This window comes from Mercenaria mercenaria, chromosome 3 (genome assembly GCF_021730395.1).
Source record: "Mercenaria mercenaria strain notata chromosome 3, MADL_Memer_1, whole genome shotgun sequence".
In the NCBI taxonomy this organism is placed as follows: domain Eukaryota; kingdom Metazoa; phylum Mollusca; class Bivalvia; order Venerida; family Veneridae; genus Mercenaria; species Mercenaria mercenaria.
In genome coordinates, this window is record NC_069363.1 from 32,184,896 (window position 1) to 32,202,511 (window position 17,616).

A 17,616-nucleotide genomic window follows, 5' to 3' on the forward strand; every position below is an offset into this window, starting at 1 on the left:
GAGCTCCACTGACTGACTTCCCCATATTTAGCTCCACTGACTGAGTATCCCATATATAGCTTCACTGACAGAGTGACCCACATTTAGCTTGGCTACATTTAGCTCAACTGACTGTGTGTCCTACATTAAGCTCCACTGACTGAGTGTCCAACATTTAGCTCCACTGACTGAGTGTCCCACATTTAGCTCTAATGACTATGTGTCATAAATTAAGCTACGCTGACTGAGCATCCCACATATAGCTCCAATGACTGAGTGTCTCTCATTTTGCACTGCTACATTTAGCTCTGCTGACAGTGTCCAACATTTAGCTCTGCTGACTGTGTCCAACATTTAGCTCTGCTGACAGTGTCCAACATTTAGCTCTGCTACATTCAGCTTTGCTGGCTGAGTGTCCCACATAAAGCTCTATAGACTGAGTGTCCCCCATTTAGCTCTGCTGACTGAGTTTTACACATTTAGTTCCATAATAACTAGTTCCTCTGAGTGTCCCACAATTAGCTCCTCTGACTGAATGCACGCCCCCCCCCCCACCCCCATTTAGCTGAGTGTCCTGCAATAAGCTCCACTGACTGAATGCAGCCCTTCCCCCATTTAGCTCCACTGTCCCACATTGAGCTCAACTGACTGAGTGTCGATCATTTAGCTCCACTGACTGAGCATCCAAAATAAAGCTCCACAGACTGAGTGTGCAACATAAAGTTCGGCTATATTTAGCTTCACTGACAGAATGTCTCACATTTAGCTCCGCTAAACTGAGCGTCCGACATTTAGCTCTAATGACTGTGTTCCACATTTAGCTCTGCTTACTGAGTGTCCCACATCTAGCTCCACCGACTGAGTGTCTCACAGTTAGCTGAACTACATTTAGCTCCACTGACTGAGTGTCTTATATTAAGCTCCACTACAATTAGCTCTGCTGACTGAGGACTCACTTTCAGCTCCACTGACTAAGACTACTCTCTCACATTTAGCTCCACTACATTTAGCTCCACTGAATGAGTGTTTCACATTTAGCTCCACTGACTGAGTGTCTCACATTTAACTGACCGAGTTTCTCACATTAAGCTCCAATGACTAAGTGTCCCAAATAAAGCTCCACGGACTGAGTGTCTCACATTTAGCTTCACTACATTTAACTTTGCTGGCTGAGTGTCCCACATTAAGCTCTAATGACAGAGATTTCCCCCATTTTTCTCTCTGGCTGAGTTTTCCACATATAGTTCCACTGACTGAATGCCACACATTTAACTCCACTGGCAGAGTGACCCAGAATTAGCTTCATTGACTGAATGCCCCACATTTGACTTCACTGACTGAGTGTCCCACATTTAGTTTCATTGACTGAGTGTCCCCCAGTTAGCTCCACTGAAACTGACTGGCCACCATTTAGTTCCACCGACAGAGTGGCCCCCATTTAGCTCCAATGACTGAAAATTAGCTCCACTGACTGAGTTACTCATATTTAGCTCCACTGACTGAATGTCCCCCATTAAGCTCCACTGACTGGCAGTCCCGCATTTAGCACCACTGACTGAGTGTCCCTCATTTAGCATCACTGACTGAGTGTCCCCAATTTAGCACCACTGACTGAGTGTCCCCCATATAGCTCCACTGACTGAATTTAAGCTCCACTGACTGAGTTACTCACATTTAGCTCCACTGACTGAGTTTCCCCCATTTAGCTCCGCTGACAGAATGTCCCCCATTAAGCTCCACTGACTAGATGTCCCCCATTTAGCTCCACTGACTGAATGTCCCCCATTAAGCTCCACTGACTAGGTGTCCCCCCATTTAGCTCAACCGACACAGTGGCCCCCATTTAGCTCCACTGACTGAGTGTCTCCCATTTAGCTCCACTGACTGAATGTCCCCCATTAAGCTCCACTGACTGGGTGTCCCCCATTTGGCACCACTGATTGTCCCCCATTTAGCACCACTGACTGATTGTCCCCCATTTAGCTCCACTGACCGAGTGTCCCTGATTTAGCTCTACTGACAGTGTCCCACATTTAGCTCATATGACAGGGTCTGCCCCATTTAGCCCACTGACTGGTTGTCCCCCATTTAGCTCAACCGACACAGTGGCCCCCATTTAGCTCCACTGACTGAGTGTCCCCCATATAGCTCCATTGACTGAAATTTAGCTGCACTGACTCAGTTACTCACATTTAGCTCCACTGATTGAGTGTCCACCATTTAGCTCCACTGACTGAATGTACCGCATTAAGCTCCACTGACTGGGTGTCCCCCATTTGGCACCACTGAATGTCCCCCATTTAGCACCACTGACTGATTGTCCCCCATTTAGCTCCACTGACCGAGTGTCCCCCATTTAGCTCTACTGACAGTGTACCACATTTAGCTCATATGACAGAGTCTCTCCCATTTAGCTCCACTGACTGAGTGTCCCCCATTTAGCTCTACTGACTGAAATTTAGCTCCACTGACTGAGTTACTCTGATTTAGCTCCACTGATTGAGTGTCCGCCATTTTGCTCCACTGACTGAATGTCCCCCATTAAGCTCCACTGACTGGGTGTCCCCCATTTGGCACCACTGAGTGTCCCCCATTTAGCACCACTGACTGATTGTCCCCCATTTAGCTCCACTTACCGAGTGTCCCCCATTTAGCTCTACTGACAGTGTCCCACATTTAGCTCCACTTACCGAGTGTCCCCCATTAAGCTCTACTGACAGTGTCCCACATTTAGCTCATATGACAGAGTCTCCCCCATTTAGCTCCACTGACTGAGTGTCCCCCATTTAGCTCCACTGACTGAATGTCCCCCATTAAGCTCCACTGACTAGATGTCCCCCTATTTAGCTCAACCGACACAGTGGCCCCCATTTAGCTCCACTGACTGAGTGTCCCCCATATAGCTCCACTGACTGAAATTTAGCTCCACTGACTGAGTTACTCACATTTAGCTCCACTGATTGAGTGTCCACCATTTAGCTCCACTGACTGAATGTCCCCCATTAAGCTCCACTGACTGGGTGTCCCCCATTTGGCACCACTGAGTGTCCCCCATTTAGCACCACTGACTGATTGTCCCCCATTTAGCTCCACTTACCGAGTGTCCCCCATTTAGCTCTACTGACAGTGTCCCACATTTAGGTCTACTGACAGTGTCCCACATTTAGCTCATATGACAGAGTCTCCCCCATTTAGCTCCACTGACTGAGTGTCCCACATTTAGCTCCACTAACTGAGTGTCCCCCATTTAACACCACTGACTTAGTGTCCCCCATTTCACTCCACTTACCGAGTGTCACCCATTTAGCTCCACTGACTGAGTGTCCCCCATTTAGCTCCACTGACTGAGTGTCCCCCATTTAGCTCCACTGACTGAGTGTCCCCCATTTCACTCCACTGATTGAGTGTCCCACATTTGGCTCTACTGACTGAGTGTCCCCCATTTAGCTCCACTGAGTGTCCCCCCATTTAGCTCCACTGACTAAGTGTCCTCCCATTTAGCTCCACTGACTGAGTGTCACTGCTTCAGCTTCACTTTAGTACTGCTTAGTTAGACAAGTCATACCGTCTTGGTGAGCCAAGTTGTTATCGCATGCATTAACAGTTTCATCAGATTTTTTTCTGTTTGCCAGATGTTTGAAGTACTGAGAAGGACCAGTGATGGTGTAGGGCAATAAGTGTTGGGATGTTCACTGCTTTCTGGAGGGTTTTTGTCACTATGGTAACTGCATCAACAGCCGTCACCCCTGCACAATTATGCCAGTGTTTCCACATGTGCTGCGGGAAATACTGTGGTAAAGGTAAAACTAGCAAGAATTCTTCTGTAGGTGAGCGTTTTAGTGGCAGAAATTTAATTAGTAAATCAGGCCAGTCGGAAAAGTACGAGGCGGGGAGCAGTATTAAACTAATTGTAAGTGACATACATGCGGTTCAGTTTACTGTGTCTTTTGTTTTAACTGGGGATTGAGATAGGAATGGGAATGGAAGAATTATATCATGGCAGTAAGATATGAAGTTAATATATGTGATGTTATATCTGGAAGTAGTCTTTTACATTAAATGACTATTTCACATGAACCATCTTCTTGCTCAGATGCAAACCTTTGTGGACCTCTCTCAAATTATTCAAATGTGTCTACTTGATCCTTTTTAGGGCTGAAAAAAAAAGAAAAAAATCTTTTAAACAAGTTCTTTACATGGTCAGTTTGATGTATCTACACCAAACTTGGTAGAGGCCGATATTGTCAGAATACATGTAATTTATAAAAGTAAATTTGTGCCACTTTACTGTGATCTCACTGTAGTTTGATTAAGATGGTTACTGGTTAGTGTGCTTTAAATTCTAACTATAATAAATCATGAATTAATAAGATGTAGTTTGTAGTGGAATATTTAGTTTTAATGCTTTATCATTGAATAACAAATGTTTGTTTGTTTGTTTTGAGTTAACGCCATTTTCCAACAGTATTTCAGTTTAATAATGGGCAGTGGGCAGTTAACCTAACCAGTGTTCCTGGATTCTGTACCAGTACAAACCTCCGCAAGTAACTGCCAACTTCCCCACATGAATCAGAGATGGAGGATGAATGATTTGAGACACAATGTTTTTTTATCAAATCGTAGAACATATACCTCGTCCAAGGCTCGAACTCACGACCCCGCAATCTGTGGATCTGCGCTCTCCCTATTGAGTTAATAGGGTGGGCAAAATGACAAATGTGTACCGGCATATCGAATAAGAAAGTTTTCATTTGAAATATTAAATCTGAGGCAAAGGCTAATTGATTCCTAGTCCTGTTATCTCACAGGTGTATAATCCTGTTGAAAATATTTTAGTATTGCTTTATCATAGTACAAAATCATTTAATTTGGTGTGTGTGAAATTTCATGGATTTGGCAAAAATAGCTATTTTGTGGATATATGAATTTGTAGATTACAGATAAGATATATGAACAGTTATACCGTGTTCAGACTACGTTTTTAATCCTACATTAACTTAAATGAGAACTTTGTTTAAATTTCGTGGTAAATTAGTCCTCTATGAACATTAATTATTTCACATTATATCAATGAAATTTCAAGGATAGGCTTATTAATACAGCATATGTATAGGCCTGTAAGTATATATATATATATCTAATAATAGTATTACCGATATGTCATTCTTTGACCCGAGATGAACAACTTTCATTTTCAGAAACTTTTATTTATATGACATGTAACTGCTGAAAATTTTCTGAAATTTTTCCACATATAAATAAACATAATACATAATGGGCTATTCTGAATGTGTGGGTGGTGACTACACCACCTAGCTGCCATTATAATTAAACAATAATTGGTGCAGCCATAAGTTGTCTGTCATGGATGAAGCGCCAGTTATACAAAAGATGTTCAGATGCATAATTTGGGAAGTCTGACTGTTATTAAAAATACTGGTTGCTTTCCTGGAAAGAGAATAACTATTTCTATAGAGATTTGTTTTCTTAATACCAAGAAATTAGTTTTTGGTGCAAAAAGACAAATAGTTTTTTTGATGTCCAGAAATAATGTTGTTATATGAAAGTTAGTCAGCTGTGCATACAAGTATATATAGTCAGGCTTTAAGTTATATAAGATCCAAGAAAACTCATACACTGATTAATGGCCAGCAGGTTTCCACAGTTGTTCACCAAGTAAACTCATGCAGTGTGTAGAACTAAACACTATGAAAGTTTGATCCCCAAATGGATACACTTGTTCTGTTAATATTAGCCATGTTACATATCTAAAATGATCAGCGGAATACAAAATCTTATCCTCAGTTATGATTGAGGTAAACAACTTTGAATGAGTTAAACATGTTTATGTTGTATTTCAGTGTTGGTGTGTCTGATGCTTTTGTTAACTGTGTGTAGTGCCTCTAATTCCAACAAAGACCAGAGAACCTGTAATAGAGGGAGTAAGTCTACTATATATCTAACAATACACATTCAAGGCTTTACTTACCATTTTCTTTTCTGCCTTTTACCATGTTATCATACAAATGAGCCACACCATGAGAAAACCAACTTAGTGCATTTGCGACAAGCTTGGATCCAAACCAGCCTGTGCATCCGCGCAGTCTGGTCAGGATCCATGTTGTCGATCGCTAACAGTTTCTCTAATTGCAGTAGGCTTTGAAAACGAACAGCATGGATCCTGACCAGACTGCGCGGATGTGCTGGCTGGTCTAGATCCATGCTGGTTGTAAACGCACTATGTTGGTTTTCTCATGGTGCGGCTCAAATAATGTTAGATAACTTCATTTTGTTTGCACAGAATTAAACAGTTCAGTTAGGTTACAATGTAGGAGTTTTATATGAGTAATTTCTCAAGTGATTTGTACCTCGTATGAGCATATATTGCTCATTGCAATAATTTAGAATTGTCGGATTTAAATTGTACAAATTTGTTTGAAAAACATCTCTTAAACCACCTAGCAGTTTCAACCAAACTTCATAGAAATATTCCTTCAGTGGTCTTCTTTGAAATATTCAAGGTGTTAATCCATAAAGGAAACCTTGTAGTGCATTTTACAGTGCCCAGTACCTTGGAATGCAAAGCACGTGAGTCTTGCTGCTCAAAACAAACCAGAATCATGGATTCCACATGAAAAGTGTCTATAAACAAGGGTTAAAAGTATGATTTATCAAGTCTCTCATGGAACTTCTGATACATTTATTCTCAAATTATGATATGCATTTGATGCAACAAAGCACAGTCAAGGAAATGTTTGGTAAAACAAAATGCCAAAATCATGGCATATTTAATATGTTAACTATTAAAATATGCTAGTTGCAGTATAGGTAGCTATTTATAGTGAATAAATATTAAAACAATAATTATTAGTTCTATGCATAGTCTGATGATTCCATTCAAGGTATAGTAGTCGCAACTTGACCGCGATGGTTGACCTTAGGCTGATTATTCATATCGATTATTTCATTGTAGAAATTTAGGGTGCTTAGGGTAGCCGTGTATATTTATATGGAATTCGTTTGTAATCAGTGCAGTATCAAAGTATATATACTTACATTTGATCAGTTAAAACTTTCCAATACACTAATTTCTACACAAATTTATTTTTCCCTTTTCTCGTGCAGCTCGTGTTTTACGTACACTCCTTTTCAATTATAGGTTGTGCCTTATTTATCCCCCCACCAAAGGTGAAGGGGATATTAGAAATGCTCTCCGTCCGTGCGTCCGTCCGTCCGTCCGTGCGTCCGCAACGATATTTGTCCGGAGCATAACTCCAAAAGTACTGGAGGGATTTTCTTCAAACTTCATACACTGATAGAACACATTGGGAGGAAGTGCAGTGTGCAAGAACAATAACTCTATCTTGCCTATTTTTTGAGTTATTCCCCTTTATCATATTTTCTTAAAACATTTTGTCCGGAGCATAACCCCAGAAGTACTGGAGGGATTTTCTTCAAACTTCATACACTGATAGAACACACTGGGAGGAAGTGCAGTGTGCAAGAACAATAACTCTACCTTGCCTATTTTTTGAGTTATTCCCCTTTATCATATTTTCTTAAAGAAATTTGTCCGGAGCATATCTTCTTCATGCATGGAGGGATTTTGATATATCTTGGCACAAATGTTTACCACCACGATGCGGAGTGTCATACGCAAGAACTAGGTCCCTAGGTCTAAGGTCAAGGTCACACTTAGAGGTCAAATGATACAAGAATAAAAACCTTGTCCGGAGCATTTCTTCTTCATGCATTGAGGGATTTTGATATAACTTGGCACAAATGTTTACCACCACGAGACGGAGTGTCATGCGCAAGATCCAGGTCACTAGGCCCAAGGTCAAGGTCACACTTAGAGGCCAAAGGTCAGATACAAGAATGACTTTGTCCGAAGCATTTCTTCTTCATGCATGGAGGGATTTTGATGTAACTTGGCACAATTATACACCATCATGAGACAAAGTGTCATGCGCAGTTCCCTTCTTTAGAATTACTTCCCTTTGTTGTTACTTTAAATAGCTTTTATTGTAACTTTTTCATTACTAGTCGTAGGGAAAAATCGAGACCACTTTTCTGTAGTACAACAAACATGCTAAATCCAGTTTTGAGGTGTATTTTGACCAGTCTCTTCCTGATAAAGAGTTTTGTGTGGACTTGCAATTTTTTTTTTTTTTTTTTTTAAAGATTAACTTCCCTTTCCTTACTAGTCGTAGGGAAAAAACAAGACCACTTTTCTGTGGTACAGCATAGATGTTACTCTCCAGTTTTAGGTGTATTTTATTAATTTTATTATATATAAGGTATCTCTACCTAGTAAGGAGTTTTTTTGTGGACTTAAAAAAACAAAAGACTTACAGTGATTACTAAACAACCACAAAATTAACATTCCATTTGCAAATACAGCTGCTAGAGTAAAGAAATTTGCTTTGACAGGCATATATTGTGACATTCTGGCACTCTTGTTCCCTGTTAGCTTTCCATTCCTTCTTTTTACAGTAGCCATATAGAAAAACATCATAGTTATACTCTTCATGAAAATTAATAAAATTTAGCAGTAAACCACCTCACTACTGACTTATTCTTTCTTCCACATCTTAAAACCCCTGATGCGGACCACATCCTTCAATTATGATATGCCCGGTGGGGGGATTAGCCATGTCTGACATGGCTCTTGTTATGTATTATAATGCAAAGGTCAACCATCGAGGTCAAGTTGCGTCCACTATATCAGCATATTTTTTACAGATGCCTATATTTTCATTAGAACAGGAGTCCTTTTGGTAAAGTTATCCAAAGTAGTTGTTTAAATGACTGCACAGATCATATATATTATCAATTAAGTATGTATACCAGGAAGACGGTATTTGCACCAATAAGCTGCAGAAAGAATGCGGAAAAATTTTGCATCCACAACCACTTCAGCTAACACTTGCCAACTGTTTTCATTAGTTTATAGAATTTACTCTTGAAAGTTTTGTTTTAGGACATGTATTTGTAAGAAATATATCTAGCAAGTTTGGTGAAGCAAAAATCCCAAGCATTTATTGTGGAACAACAGCAATGTCTTCTTACAGTGTCTGCGTCTGGTCAGAATTGACTTATTTTTAGCTCACCAGTCACAAAGTGACAAGAAGAGCTTTTGTGATCGTGTGTCGTCCGTCGTCCGTGCGTGAGTCCGTAAACTTTTGCTTGTGACCATTCTAGAGGTCACATTTTTCATGGGATCTTTATGAAAGTTCATCAGAATGTTCATCTTGATGATACCTAGGTCAAGTTTGAAACTGGGTCATGTGCGGTCTAAAACTAGGTCAGTAGGTCTAAAAATAGAAAAACCTTGTGACCTCGCTAGAGGCCATATTTTTCAATGGATCTTCATGAAAATTGGTCAGAATGTTCATGTTGATGATATCTAGATCAAGTTCGAAATTGGGTCACGTGCGGTCCAAAACTAGGTCAGTATGTCTTAAAATAGAAAATCCTTGTGACCTCCCTAGAGGCCATATTTTTCAATGGTTCTTCATGAAAATTGGTCAGAATGTTCACCTTGATGATATCTAGATCAAGTTCAAAACTGGGTCACATGCGGTCAAAAACTAGGTCAGTAGGTCTAAAAATAGAAAAACCTAGTGACCTCTCTAGAGGCCATATTTTTCAATGGATCTTCATAAAAGATGGTCTGAATGTTCACCTTGATGATATCTAGGTCAAGTTCGAAAGAAGGTCACGTGCGCATGGCGTCCGCCCATCCGTGCGTGTGTGCATTTGTCCGTAAACTTCTGCTTGTGACCACTCTAGAGGTCACATTTTTCATGGGATCTTTATGAAAGTTCGTCAGAATGTTCATCTTGATGATATCTAGGTCAAGTTCGATACTGGGTCATGTGCGGTTAAAAACTAGGTCAGTAGGTCTAAAAATAGAAAGACCTTGTGACCTCTCTAGAGGCCATATTTTTCAATGGATCTTCATGAAAATTGGTAAGAATGTTCACCTTGATGATATTTAGGTCAGGTTTGAAACTTGGTCACATGCGGTCCAAAACTTGGTCAGTAGGTCTAAAAATAGAAAAACCTTGTGACCTCTCTAGAGGCCATATTTTTCAATGGATCTTCATGAAAGTTGGTCTGAATGTTCACTTTGATGGTATCTAGGTCAAGTTTGAAAGTGGGTCACGTGCAGTAAAAAACTAGGTCAGTAAGTCTAAAAATAGAAAAACCTTGTGACCTCTCTAGAGGCCATACTTTTCATGAGATCTGCATGAAAATTGGTGAGAATGTTCACCTTGATGATATCTAGGTCAAGCTCGAAACTGGATCACCTGCCTTCAAAAACTAGGTCATTAGGTCAAATAATAGAAAAACCTTGTGACCTTCTTTAGGTCATGTATGCAAAATTATTGTATCACATATGGCAACCAAAAGGGAAGAAATAAAAAATCTTCTCTGGTCCAATTTCATAATATATAAATAGAAACATTCCTTAAGTGACCTTGTACAGTGCGGTCAGTCTGTTGTTACAAAATTTTGGCCACCATTTTTACATGGCTACAGCGAATCTAATTGTTAGAAACACCTCTCTACGGAATTTATCAGATCATTCCACCTTGTTAAAAAACATGAGTCCTGAGGAGTGGGCGGGGTTTTTGTTTTATAGCTATGTTGGAGACTTTAAGAGTTATATTGTCAGGAACTGCTTTATTGATTGCAAAATAATTTAAGTTAGATCTAAATGTTTCTTTGGAAAACCAGTACCGGTATTGATTTCTATTATGTATGTAGTAGAAACAAAATCCTGTCAGAAACTGATTTAATTTAAAATTTAAAAATATTTGAGGGCGAACATTTCTTTAGTAATTTTTTATCAAAATTCTTCAAACTATTCTGTTTGGTCAAAAACATAGCAAAAAGAGATGAAAATAGAGAAAAAAATTCAAACAACATCTCCTACAAAATAACCTGTCTGGTTTTGAAATTTTTACACAGAAATATTCCACCAAGATTGGTGAAATTATTCTGATTTAAATTGTCACAAATACTTTGCTGCCAGAGCTAAAAATGGAAGAATTTTGAAATGCCATATGATCCTCCTAACCACCAGTTGGATTTTTAAAATGTTTTCAAAGATTATGTTCGCTGGGTCTAAAATTTTGATTTATCAAAAACATGGCCCCGTATGACTTTATCAGTTTATGGTTTTCAAAGTAGGTAAGTAGAAATGTTTCTTGAGTGACTCTACCAAAAGTTTGCTCTGTTTTAGGTTTGAAACTCAGGTGAGCAGTCTAGGATGGTCATGGTTCTCTTGTTAAGAAGTCCATTAATAATGATTTCTAAGTATAAGGATATGGGCACTAAATTTTAACAATATTCTTTGTTAAAAATTGGCACTAAACTGTAGAACAATGTAAAGTTTGAATCATCTGTGTGTAAATAGAAATAACTAAGGCCAAAAATTAAGACAATATTGAAGATCAAGAAAGAATGTGATATTAGAGTGAGGTGTTCCTGGGTTCCTAATCGCTTTTATTGTTGATTGGATTGTTTAAGGCATGATCACTGAATTGCAAAATATATTTCTGAAAATATTGTATAGTAGTTACCACTTTAGTTATCATCAGGTTTCCCATTTCTAAAAATAACTTCCTTCTTTCATTTGATTTGCTTTGTTGGTATAAACTTACAATTTAAATAATTATGATCCTGCAGTATGTTTGTGACTAGCTTCCTTGTTGATGCATTAAGGCCATACCAAATTGATATGTCGTTCGTCGGAACTACCGCATCAATAATTTCATTCCTGAGAAAAAAAAATAAAAATCACCCGCCCGCACGTACATAAAAATCTCCGAAAAAAAAATTTTTTTCCGATTACGCGGTCCAGAATAATAACGGCAAAACAGATTTTATCGCTGTTTTAATGCGTCAAAGTGATATTGATCGGATTTCATACGTCCGTAATACATGTAGCTGATGTCCCAAACTTAAAAAGTCAGGAATTATGGTGTTGTTCATCATTTGTTTTAAATCTGGAGTGTCTGTGCTAGTGCCACACATGGCCTTCGATGTGCCGGTAGGTAATGAAGTAGGCACATTCTACTTTTGTTCAATACAGTGAAAAGAACGAAGCCCGACTTGTAAGAAGTGCACGGGGATGAAGTTAAAAGTATTTGGAAATATTGTTCAGATATAAAGTTTTCAAACCATTTGTTATCAGTTGTTTAGTTCAGCATGTTATATCTAGAGCCCAAAGCTGAGGCCAACTACTATCTTAAAAAAATATTTGTTCACAGATCCTGACCGACCTATCACATTGTCTCGGCCCAAATCTTTTTGAACGTAACTTTTTTAGTACAGCAGTCAGATATTCTATCAAAACGCATTTTGTCAATTTAAAAATTGTTTAGCTGTTCAAATAAGTAGTGTTGATATGAAAATAATTTCTAACAAAATCTGTCCTTTTGTAACCCCAATTTTGCCTGTTTGTACACATGACGCCAGGATATATTAATTGGCTGTAAATTGATTGAACGAAAGAAACTGAAAAAAAAAACAGATCTCCCCAACTCTAAATTTCTAGTTCAGTCAAAGCACAACAAACCACTTTTAAGGGTGGCCTTATTGGGATCATTCTTTGACCGTCTGTTATCATTTTTGCCTGAAATGAATCTCTACCACAAAAACTTAAGCTAGCCTGATCTGTTAAGAAATTATTCCGAAGGGATTTGAGCAATGTCAAAGCATCTGTCTGCCCAACTCACTTTGGTCTCACTGGTCAAGTGATTTATTACTTCCCCTCACCTCTATGGGTTGGAGTTCCACTAGGGGCACAAATTTGTTCATGTGTCAAAGCCATCTAACTGTGTTTCAGAAGAAATGTTATTCCACACATGTGCCTGTTTTGTCTTAAATATTCCTCATCATGTGCCGTTAAATAGGCACGCCTTCAGATTAATGTAGAAAATTCAAAATTAAAAATAAGACACTCATCCCTTAGTAATTATAATAACAAAATAAAAATAAAAGTGATTCAGTGAGTTTTGGCAAGAATTTATTTGCAAAATCATTCATGTAGTCTTTAAAACATATAGAAAAGCTATATACTGTGATACCCACACTGTAAATGTTTGATTTCTGTGTTATTTCTAAAGAAATGTTATCTTTATGTATAATCATAACCGCCTCCTCAAAGGTCCAAGCTGGGGAAAAAAATAAAAAAAGCCCGCTCGCTTCATGTAAAATCTACCCGCCTCTGAAAAAATCAAAATTGAGAAAAAAAAAATAAAATAAAAATTTCGCTCGCCCGCTCCTATTTTTTTTGAAAATTTTCCGAAGAACTATTAATCAATTTGGTATGGCCTAAAGGTGGTCAATCATATTTAAGCAAAATTTAGTGACATTTTTTACTTTTTGTATATTCTGTTAGAGATTTATTTAAGAAACAAAAATACCCATTACTTAGAGTTAGATCCCTGTTAGAAATGTATACTTTATTGATTTTCATAAAAAATTGTAATTACTCCCCTTTAATATGAAAATATTTAAAATGCTTGGTATTTCTTTTTATTTCCATATAATTCCGAGTTTTACATTTGCATTGGATAGATATACCGAATATTTAACAATCTGAATCAAAAGGTGGGTTTTAAAATGCATGTAGCTTCTGAATTTCATTTTTTTTCCATTCTATCATGGTTGCGCAACCAAGATAGGCAAAGGGAGGTAATAATAATTTTTCAAACTTGCATTTCTAATGAATTCAATCTACATATGTAATTGTTAATGCAATTATTTTATGAATATAATACAATATATCGGTTAGTTTTACATTTTCTTAAGTAAAGTATGTTTATCACATTTATACTTATGATAAAATAACTCGATCTTGGTTGGGCAACTGCAGTAGGAAAACCAATTATTAAAAATATCTCCAGTGAAAACCTAACTTGTATTAAGCGCTAACTGAACATAAATGAGTGTAAATGATCAGATGTTAAAGTTTAAAACAAATCCGTTACTTAGACAAACTCTGATTATCCACCTTTAAGTAATCTATTACTGTCTATAAATAGAAATGACATTGTTGTTTCAACACAAAGTTTCACTTTTACTTTGTGTTCATCTTAACTACCATATACCTGCATATAAATGCCCATTGAGTACTGCATTTTTGCATAAGGGGGTGAGGGTATTTATTTTGGGCCGTATTTGACAAATTTTTGTGACTTCAGTAAAAAATATAAATTAAATATCCAAAGATTGAAGTTTAACAAACAGTAATTTACCAATTTGAAATTACACTGAAATTCAGATGACTGAAAAGATCTAACCCTTACCCTGCTAAATTTCTAAAATGAACTTGAATGTCTATCTTCCAATTTAGTAAAAGGGGTGCTTACCAAAAAGATACTGGCTGAATAGCGAACAGTGCAGATCATGATCAGACTGAACGGATGTGCAGGCTGATCTTGGTCTGCACTGGTCGCAGAGGCAAAACCACTTGCTGCCAGCAGGCGAAAGGTTAAATAGGGAGGAGTGACATTTATCACAGGTATATGGTTGGTATAACATCCAGTTCCTTTCAATTTTGAAGGGATTTCACCCTGTATTGTTTTGGATACAGATTGTGAGAGAGTAAGCCATTTGTAAATTCAATCAAATAAGCACTATAATTGTTTGTAACTGTCACAAGGTGAGAAAAATGTGCAGCCAGACCGGGACTCGAACCCGGGGCCTCGGAATACCGTTTCGATGCTCTGCTGACAGCTGCCCTGCCGCCTACACACTTTCTCCCCATTTAAATATACAAGTTCTATACCGTGACATATTTCCCCACCATTTTGAAATTCGTCCTCGAATTTCAGCGGCGGGTACTTTATATATAAGCAATTACAGGCGTCGTAGACTAACCAGTGTAATGCAGTCACGGCCCAGGTTAGGCGCCAAATGTCACAAGGTGAGGAAAATGTGCAGCCAGACCGGGACTCGAACCCGGGGCCTCAGAATACAGTTCTGATGCTCTACCGACTGAGCTACCCGGCCGCCTACACACTTTCTCCCTGTTTAAATATACAAGTTCTATACCGTGACATAACCTATGTCTCTTGTGCAGGTAAAAGCCAGGCCATTATAGGATTTTAGATTTGGAAGATAAAGTTAAAAGGAACAATATTTATTCTTTAGGATTAAATTGCAATATAATAATTAGTTACTGACAATGATTTCACAGTAAATTATCATAGAATCAATTAATATACATGTATCTGAACAGATGGAAACGCTGTCACCATTTTGAAAGACTAATCAATACTCAATTAGTTATTTGTTTTGTTTTATTTGTACAATTATTTTAGCAATTACACCAGCAGAGCCATATTTCCTGGAAGGGGAAGATATTGTTCTCATGTGCAACAGAAAGAAGGGCCCATCTAAACATTTGACGTTTGTTAGAGGTCAGAATTCTACATTAGTGCCAGACAAGTATATTCAACAATTCAATGACACTGCAATAAAGGTATAAGAAATTAATGTGGTTGTATATCTCAGAACACTTAGAACAGACGAATAATTAATAAGTCTGGCTACAACCATATTTGTTGTTTTTTAGCTCACCTGAGCAATGCTAAGGTGAGTTTTTCTGATCACTCGATGTCCGGCGTCTGTCGTCTGTCAACATTTAGTTTGTGTATACGATAGAGACTGTATTTTTCAACTGATCTTCATGAAATTTGGTCAGATTGATAACCTTGATGAAATCTAGGTCGAGTTCGAAAATGGGTCATCTGGGGTCAAAAACTAGGTCACTAGGTCAAATCAAAGAAAAACCTTGTGTATGCGATAGAAGCTGTATTTTTCAATTGATCTTCATGAATTTTGGTCAGAATGATTATCTTGATGAAATCTAGGCCTAGTTCGAAAATGCGTCATCTGGGGTCAAAAACTAGGTCACTAGGTCAGATCAAAGAAAAACCTTGTGTATGCGATAGAGGCTGTAATTTTCAATTAATCTTCATGAATTTTAGTCAGAATGATTATCTTGATGAAATCTAGGCCAAGTTCGAAAATGGGTCATCTGGGATTAAAAACTAGCTCACTAGGTCAAATCAAAGAAAAACCTTGTGTATGCGACAGAGGCTGTATTTTTCAATTGATCTTCATGAATTTTGGTCAGAATGATTACGTTGATGAAATCTAGGCCGAGTTTGAAAACGGGTCATCTGGGGTTAAAAACTAGGTCGCTAGGTCAAATCAAAGAAAAACCTTGTGTATGCAATAGAGGCTGTATTTTCAATTAATCTTCATGAATTTTGGTCAGAATGATTGCCTTGATGAAATCTAGGTCAAGTTTGAATATGGGTCATCTGGGGTTAAAAAGTAGGTCACTAGGTCAAATCAAAGGAAAAGCTTGTATATGCGATAGAGGCTGTATTTTTCAATTGATCTTCCTGAAATTAAGTCAAAATAATAACCTTAATGAAATCTAGGCCGAGTTTGAAAATGGGTCATCTGGGGTCAAAAATTAGGTCACTAGGTCAAATCAAAGAAAAACCTTGTGTATGCAATAGAGGCTGTATTTTTCAATTGATCTTGAAATTTGGTCAGAATGATTGCCTTGATAAAATCTACGTTAAGTTTGATTATGGGTCATCTTGGATCAAAAAGTAGGTCACTAGGTCAAATCAAAGAAAACCCTTCTGTATGCAATAAAGGCTGTATTTTTCAATTGAGGTTGATGAAATTTAGTCAGAATGATTGCCTTGATGAAATCTAGGTCAAGTTCGAATATGGGTCATCTGGGGTCAAAAACTAGGTCACTAGGTCGAATCAAAGAAAAACCTTGGGTATGCGATAGAGGCTAAATTTTTTCAACTGATCTTCATGAAATTTTGTCAGAATGGTTGCCTTAATGAAATCTAGGTCAAGTTCGAATATGGGTAGTCTGGGGTCAAAAACTAGGTCACTAGGTCAAATCAAAGAAAAACCTTGTGTATGCGATAGAGGCTGTATTTTTCAATTGATCTTCATGAAATTTGGTTAGAATGATAGCCTTGATGAAGTCAAGGTCAAGTTCGAATATGGATCATCTGGGGTCAAAAACTAGGGCACTAGGTCAAATCAAAGAAAATACTTATTTATACTCAAGATTTTTGCTCCCAATTTTAATGATAATTGGCCAGAATATTTTTTTCCATGAAATCACTAGGTCAAACATGTTTACACTGTTATGGTGTGTTTCTCGGGTGAGCGACCTAGGGCCATCTTGGCCCTCTTGTTTCTTTTAAGCGGAGAAGTCTGTATAGGTTAGGTGCATTTTCCAGCTAGATTTACTGACTAGAATATGTGACATTGATTATGCAATAGAATGATTGAATTTATCCTTATACATGTTTCAAGCTTCAAATATGATGATGGCATGTTGGAATAAATACAAAACAGACAAATTTTCAAGGGATGCCTTCATTGATAGTATTTCTCAATGTTATGTCAGAATTGAAACAATGTATCTCAGTGATTGATTGGGCATTTCACACAATGTTATATCAGAATTGAAACAATGTGATCCGTTGCGCATTTCACACTGTTGGGGATATATTGTTGTTTAAACAATTCTATGAAATGTCTAATTTCATTCCAAAATGTGGTTGA

The 17,616-nt window shown here is 37.9% G+C and overlaps 1 protein-coding gene across 2 annotated transcripts in view; it reads left to right on the forward strand.

Annotated features, from left to right (window-relative positions):
- Window positions 1-17,616, forward strand: part of LOC128555541 (uncharacterized) — a 33,922-nt gene that overhangs the window by 10,486 nt on the left and 5,820 nt on the right. For both annotated transcript variants that reach the window (XM_053538123.1, XM_053538124.1), the window contains exons 2-4: window positions 3,612-3,779; window positions 5,841-5,921; window positions 15,324-15,484. In XM_053538123.1, coding sequence (XP_053394098.1) covers window positions 3,665-3,779; window positions 5,841-5,921; window positions 15,324-15,484 — 357 coding nt within the window. In that variant the 5' untranslated portion in view covers window positions 3,612-3,664. The remainder of the gene's footprint in view (window positions 1-3,611; window positions 3,780-5,840; window positions 5,922-15,323; window positions 15,485-17,616) is intronic.